The sequence below is a fragment of the Falco biarmicus genome, chromosome 5 (assembly GCF_023638135.1).
Source record: "Falco biarmicus isolate bFalBia1 chromosome 5, bFalBia1.pri, whole genome shotgun sequence".
In the NCBI taxonomy this organism is placed as follows: Eukaryota; Metazoa; Chordata; class Aves; order Falconiformes; family Falconidae; genus Falco; species Falco biarmicus.
The window spans coordinates 73,021,455-73,028,803 of NC_079292.1; the positions used below are offsets into that span (position 1 = coordinate 73,021,455).

A 7,349-nucleotide genomic window follows, 5' to 3' on the forward strand; every position below is an offset into this window, starting at 1 on the left:
GCTTCAGGAATCCTAAGCCCCTGAGGTGTGAGAGAAAGTGAAGTGATGAAGACTTATCCTTAGTGAATGGCATCAGGTTAGGGAGCACTTAAATAAAATGGACATACACAACCGAACCTGTTGGAAGAAATCCGGTGGAGGGCTGGAACACCTGTCCTACGAAGACAGGCTGAGAGAGCTGGGGTTCTTCAGCCTGGAGAAGAGAAGGCTCCAGGGAGACCTTATGGAGGCCTTACAATACCTAAAGGGGCCTACAGGAAAGCTGGGGAGGGCTTTTTACCAAGGGCATGTTGTGATAGGTCAACGGGGGAATGGTTTTAAACTAAAATAAGATGTATTTAGATTAGATACTAGGAAGAAATTCTTTACTGTGACGGTGGTAAGGCACCGGAACAGGTTGCCCAGAGCAGTTGTGGCTGCCCCATCCCTGGAAGTGTTCAAGGCCAGGCTGGATGGGGCTTTGAGCAACCTGGTCTAGTGGAAGGTGTCCCTGCCCATGGCAGGGTTGTTGGAACTAGATGATCTTTAAGGTCTCTTCCAACCTAAACCATTCTATGATATAGTAATTCCATGGGGCCTGATGGGATGCAGCTATGTGTATGAAGACTTTATGGGGAGAGTAAAGCAGATGGAGCCAGACTCTTCTCAGTGGCATCCAGTGAGAGGACAAGAAACAACAGGCACAAGCTGAAATACAGGAGTCTCCATTTAAAAATAAGAAAGGATGTGTATACTGTGTTTACATTGGAAGAGGTTGCCCAGACAGGTTGTGTAGTTTCCCTCCTTGGAGATATTCAAAACCAAACTGGGCCCAATCCTGAGCAGCCTCCTCTAACTGGCCCTCCCTTGTGCAGGTGCGTGGACTAGACAGTCTCCAAAGGTGCCTTTCAACCTCAACCTTTCTGTGGTTCTTTAAGGTGGCACTTTATATTAGAGCAGTTGATAGTATAGATCACTTTTTATGGTGGGGAGATATGGGAAAACTAGAGAAAAGGAAAAACATAGGGAATACTTTCAGACATACTTAGATCAAACAGGGAAATAAGCTTGTTAATGCATCTTCATGCTGCAATTAAATCAACATGGCATTTGATGGTAATTTATCTTTGTACACCAATTAGGTAGTAATTTGGAAAATGTCATGGAAAGATTGAAAGGGTTTTCTAGGAAAACAAACAAATGCAAAGAGGCACATCATTTGTTAAATATTAATTTCTCATAATTCTCAACGTTCATTATTTTTACTTATTGCTCTACAGCTGATTGCAAATTCCAAGCTTGGGTTAGCTCACCTGCTCAGACTTGCGATTTTGTTAAAGAGCTAAATATACTGTAAGATACCCCAGGGCAGAACTTCTGTGGATGCATCCTTTTACCCAGGATTACTGTCATGGTTTTCCTTTTTCTGTCTACTAGGTGAATGATGATGTTGGAATTGACTGGACTAATGAAAATGACCGCTTGCTGGTTTGCCAAATGTGCATCAAACTGGCTGACATAAATGGGCCTGCAAAATGCAAAGATTTGCATCTGCAGTGGACAGAAGGCATTGTCAATGAATTTTATGAACAGGTAAATAAATGCACATCCAAAGTGGTATCTGCTGGTTGCGTGTCTTGTGTTAAATAGTCCTGCAGCATGCTAGTGCCGGTGATCGAGTGAAGATCACAGAGAACAGGGTGAAAGCGATAGCTGGAGTTACACTAGTCCATCCTTTTGGTGGATCAGTGAAATTCTGTTTGTCACTGAAGCTTCTGATGTATCCTTAAAGACCTCTGATGATGAGGTTTCTACAGGCTTCACTGTTCAAGTCTGGTGCTGTCCTTACAGTGGACATGGCGAACAAGTATTCTTTTCCTCTTTTTTTTCTGTTGGCAGTCATCATGTCTCCTCTTTAGTTTTCATTAGTGCAAACTATCTTTATGTCCTTCCTTCTACATCTTTTCAAGACATCAGCTGGTTCTCATTGCTCTCCTCTGCAGTCACTCCAGGTGGCTCACAATTTTATTGACATGTGACCTCCAAAACTGGACACAATATCCTTGTTGAGATGATCTAAACAAAGCAGAAGAATTATTTTAGATTCCCTGTGGGCCACATCTCTGTTCACACACACAGAGCTTTTACGTACCGAGCGTAACTGTAACATTAACATTGACTTTCAGTTTATCACAGACTAACCATATCTGCTCCCTATACGTTGATCCTGAACTCATACTTTATTTTTTAAGACAACATTTTCAGCTTTTAGAAGGCTTGTCAGTACAACTGTACTAATTGTTCAAGGCTTAGCTGATGGTAGCACAAGGAAGGAGGACAGACACAGATTGATTTACAAAGACCTGGGAGTACAGCCAGGCACTGGTCCTCTCCTGCTAGGTCTAAAGGAGCCTTTAATTGAACTTTTCTCATTATAACCTATTTAGCCCTGCCGAGTGCAAGGCACAGGGCTGTTCCCACACTATTCCTCTGTTTCCTGAGTGGGAACACATTTTGAATGTGCTGGTTAGACTAAACTCCACATCCTGTCTTTTTGAGAGGAAGCAAGCAGTCTAAATCACTGAACCAGACATGCCACAGTCTTCTCAGGGAGGGTGTGCATTATCCTGAAGTCACAAACTAATCCCTTTTAAAACCTTTTCATCTTCCTTTAAATTTACTGTACTTACAGTCTGGAAAAAAACCAGGATTTTCTGCTGCTACTGCCTTCTGAAGTATATAAAGAAATAGGAAAAGGAACAAAATTCAGACATTGACCTGAAGCTACTTCATTTATTTCAGATCTCATGAGAGTAAAAAAGAACGATGACCCTTACATATATTACCTGTGTAGTTGGTTCTATTTTTCTTCTCATTTTTTGTTAAAGAGAGTGAGTTCTATAACAACAATGGTCAACCTTCATCTCCCAATTTTTCTTCCAGGAAATGCTTTTCTTCATATTAGTCTGTTTTACTTACAACTCTCTTGACAAATTGTACTTTACATAATTCTGGTGATGATCATAGTTTATGTGGGTGACTACTGCATTCAGACAAAACCTGTTAATCAGATCTTTCTTTTGATCTAACAGATCTAATGTCAGAGGGCAGTAAGTGCTCCAGCACATTAACATTGTCAAAGTGTTGGATGGTTAGCTCTGAATCAAGCTTGAGAGGAGCACAAGTGAGAGGATACTGAGTTATCTGTTCCACAGTAGGAATCTAGGGTTATTTTCCATCAGTCAGAAAGGTGTGCTACTAGTGTTTTCATGTGCTTGAAAGCTGCTCCAAAGGACTTTAGGAGATTAACTTTCTTATAAACCTGTAATTTAAAAAAATATGTTTGCAATTTATCATCTGCAAAATTTGATTCAGAATAACACATATGTTATCTTAGTTAATGGCATTCCTTTTGGCATGGGGATTGTGGGCAAATCTATTTAAACTCTTGGTTTGGAATTTCCAAGTGGTCAGGTAGTCAGTAAGATATTAGGGGGGGTTGAGTTTCTTTTTGTTTTAGTAGAAGGTGTGTATTCACTGTACTGAGAAATCAATACATCCCAGTGGGTTTCCACTTTGGGTGTTTTTTTGCATAGCATGAGTTGCCATGCTGACAGGATGCTGACAGGATTGAAAACAGAATGTTTTCTTCCTAGGACTTGCTTTTGGCATTAAGGAGAATAAGCTACATTCCCAATTTATTTAACCTAGGTTGAAATCTGGTTTTCTTTAATGTAATATGCCATGAGAGGTGTATCAAACATCTTCACCATACTTCTGATCATTGGATTTTTTCTGAGAGGGAAAAGTCTTCATTTTCTCATTTCTGAAAAGGAGAATCTTATGGGAAGTTTGAATTTTCCTAGAACTTATCAAAAAGCATAAATATCTGCATTCAGCCTACGTTGTAAAAATAATATCTTTCTTGAATTTCCTTTAATAACACCAATCCCTTTGAAGAATTTAACTCCCATATAAATAAAAACTCCTTATTAAAAGCATGTTGCATAGAAACATTCAAAATCCTGTGTCATATTGTTACAGTATGTTTCCTTTTCTCCCCTCCACATGCTCAGCATGCTTATTTGAGGACGGGTTAGACATATTAAAAAGAATCAAAAAAATGCACCACAAGACGGTTCACATAATAAATCATGTTTTAACAGAACATGAAAAAAGAACTTGTAAACATTTCAACAGTCAGCTTTCTTCCCACTGCTGTCAGCTCACATCCAGGAAATCTCAGATATGTTACTGTAAAGAAAAGCAAGCTGCCACCTCTTCTTAATTCACTTGCTATTTCAGGAATGGATGGCATGTTTCAGTGTTTTGTTAACACTAATTTTTTGCTTTTAATGATTGGACGTAACATTTCAGGGTGGGTTATTATAAAAGTAACAAAAAAAAAAAAAAAAAGCAAGGGAATGAAACATTTGTTGTGCATGCTTCAAAATTTAACTCTCATTCATTGGTCTTCTCAGATACCAGCAGGGTGTCGACCAGATATGTTGTCTTTACGTTACAAGGAGATAAATTTGGGCAATCTGTAATGTAATGGAAATTGAAAATGTGTCTCCAAATTCTACTCTATATTCTCAAATATATATTTCTGTATTGTATGAAAACATTAATTTGCATATCAGGCTTGATTAGGGGGGCTAGACTTTTTCTTGGGGAGGTGGCATGCAGTCTTGACATGTCTACTCAGCTGAAAATTCATTGATATCATCAGAAGATTTGCTGTGATAGAGATGAGTATATCAGACCTGGTTTTGCAAGAAAGTTCTACTTTCTTTTACATCATGAGAGGAGTGAGGAAGGGCTTCCTATATCTCCCCTCTGCCCTGTCTCTCTAAAAAAAAAGCTAGCAAAAAGTTTTTTGGGAAAGGTTTACTGCTTCTCAGTAACACCTGCTTTCATAGGGATCATTCTAATGGTCCCAGGAAACAAATACTTGTGACCCAAAGCCAAGAGAACCTCTTTGTTATGCATAGTAATGACAAAATTATTAAGAAAACCTTTAGTAAGATAGTCTTTGCTTGTAGAAGTTCAGTCTTGTTCCTTGCAAACAGGTGGCTGACTACAAGGTTGTTGTGAGCTAACAATTACAAGATCAGAAGGGATTTTTTGAAAATAATATGAAGAAATAAAATTATAATTTTCAGATTTTCACATTCACAGTGTAAAGTACAGGATGGGGGTGGCGGGCATCCTTTTGCACAATTACCAACTAACACCCTTATTAAATTCACACTATCGGTATTGGGTCCTCTTACAAGAAAAGATCTGTAACTTCGATTAACCATTTAACGTGATGCACTATAGTGATGTCATGCTGGCATGCAATGGAAGTTGCATTAGAGTTTAACTATTTTTCTTTCATAATTTTTAATTGGTTTGATGTGTATTTCTTCTTTTCACAACATGGTTTTGTTGCATTTACTTTAGAGAAATTACCACTATTTTTCATCACCAGGGTGATGAAGAGGCTAGCCTCGGCTTACCAATCAGTCCTTTCATGGATCGTTCTGCTCCTCAGCTGGCACACCTCCAGGAATCGTTCATCACTCACATTGTGGGACCACTATGTAACTCCTATGACTCAGCAGGGCTGATGCCAGGAAAATGGATAGAAGATAGTGATGAATCAGGAGACACTGATGAGCACGATGAGGAAGAAACAGCAGAAATGGAAACTTGTGAAAATGCTGAATCCAGTAAGTTGTTCACACTTACCTTCTTCAACAGAGCGACTTCCATATTGTGACCAAAACATAAGAAGCCATATTGTAAAAGCATAGAGACTGTGAGCTGGTCAGGTTCAACATGGGCCTCTCCAGAGTTACAGTAGTTCAGTGCTGTCCTTGGTGTAGCTAGCATGTAGCCAGTTACATTGGTAATGGACACACTCCATGGTTTCAGGACTGATACACATCGCTGCTCACATCTGCTACTCATTTCTACCTTCAGGTGAGGTTTCTGGTGGTGGATCACCTGTCTGTGCATGAGGGGTTTTTAGACTGTTTCAACACTGATGGTAGTAGACTGCAACAATTTCGGTTGAAGAGAGGACGGTTGGGAGAAGATTGTTGAGGAAAACACTCATCATTTCCATGAGTTAGCATGCTGTACAGGAATAATAGAATGAGGCTCTGAGATGCTGATACAGTAAAAGAGCTTTTAGCAATGAAAGTATTTTAATGCAAATCTCTTCAAGGTAATGTGAGAGAAGACTGAGGAGAAAATTGGCACTGAGCATTGATGTTGTGTGCTGGGAACTGTGTCAATTGGTCCTTCTGGCTAATCAGTAACTAAAGCTGATAGTCTTCTGCCTCTCCTCCAGAAGAGCAACAGTGCCAACATTCGTCATACTGAGAGGAAAACTTTGTACTTTGAAAGGGGATCTCAGAAACTTGTTGGAAGTGATTTTTAAGAGAAGAGGCTGCAGCTGTAGACCTGTTTCTTTTACCAGTTTAGACCTACATGCATTACCTTTTCCTCTCTTTCATGTTCCTTCCCTCTCTGAACTTCCAACTACTGTTCTTTTATTTCCTCCCTCTGAGTCATCTTTCTGTCACTCACCTATATCTAATCCTTCTAGAAAGCATCAGCCTTAAGTGTGCTAGTGAAATACCGATACATAGCTTTTTCTCTTAACAGCCTCACATTTTCTGATCTTTCCCACAGACTTTCATGCCCTACTGAGTATCAGCCCTATTTTCTGTTGGGGAAGCTGAGAAGCAGACAGATTTGGTGGTTGTAGTAAGTCACATAAAGACATGAAACTAAAATCTGCGTCTCCTGATGTTGCAGAATTGACCTTTTATCTCTGATAAGATCCAGGGGTATACAGTTTGTATTTAAGAAATCACTGCTGTTGTTCACACACACAAACATATTTTAAGGTTTATTTTAGTACCTCACGATCTATCAGCTCTGTAACAGCAGGCAGAGCCACATGTTTCTGTGGCAGAGTGGCATTTATGGAATTGCCTACCAGGGGAAAGCATATGTGATTGGTAGCCAACATAGACCCCAAAGCCTGAAACTGATATTGCTGTATTAAAAAGAAAGATGAAGAATGTTCTCATTTATTCACTGGAGTGTCTAACCTTACCTTGAAATCCTTAGTTTCCTTTCTTCTCATTTCTCTATTCACTTGTCCTCTGTATCACTGCTAGCCAAGTCCAACAATGCTGCTTTCAGGTTAAAAGCACATATCATTATTAACCCTTATCACATAAATACAGCCCAATTTTTTAGTTTTCTTCTATTTTCTTTCTCACATTCTACTCCATGACACTACTTTATTATTCAACCTGGTGCTTTTAGATTCTTTACCTATTTCAAACCCTTAAGAATTAATGTAG

General features: G+C 39.3%; 1 protein-coding gene across 1 annotated transcript in view; it reads left to right on the forward strand.

Annotated features, from left to right (window-relative positions):
• PDE3A (phosphodiesterase 3A) overlaps nucleotides 1-7,349 on the forward strand; it is a 264,129-nt gene that overhangs the window by 245,014 nt on the left and 11,766 nt on the right. The window contains exons 14-15 of the mRNA XM_056340624.1: nucleotides 1,417-1,572; nucleotides 5,456-5,696. Of these exons, the coding sequence (XP_056196599.1) occupies nucleotides 1,417-1,572; nucleotides 5,456-5,696 (397 nt within the window). The remainder of the gene's footprint in view (nucleotides 1-1,416; nucleotides 1,573-5,455; nucleotides 5,697-7,349) is intronic.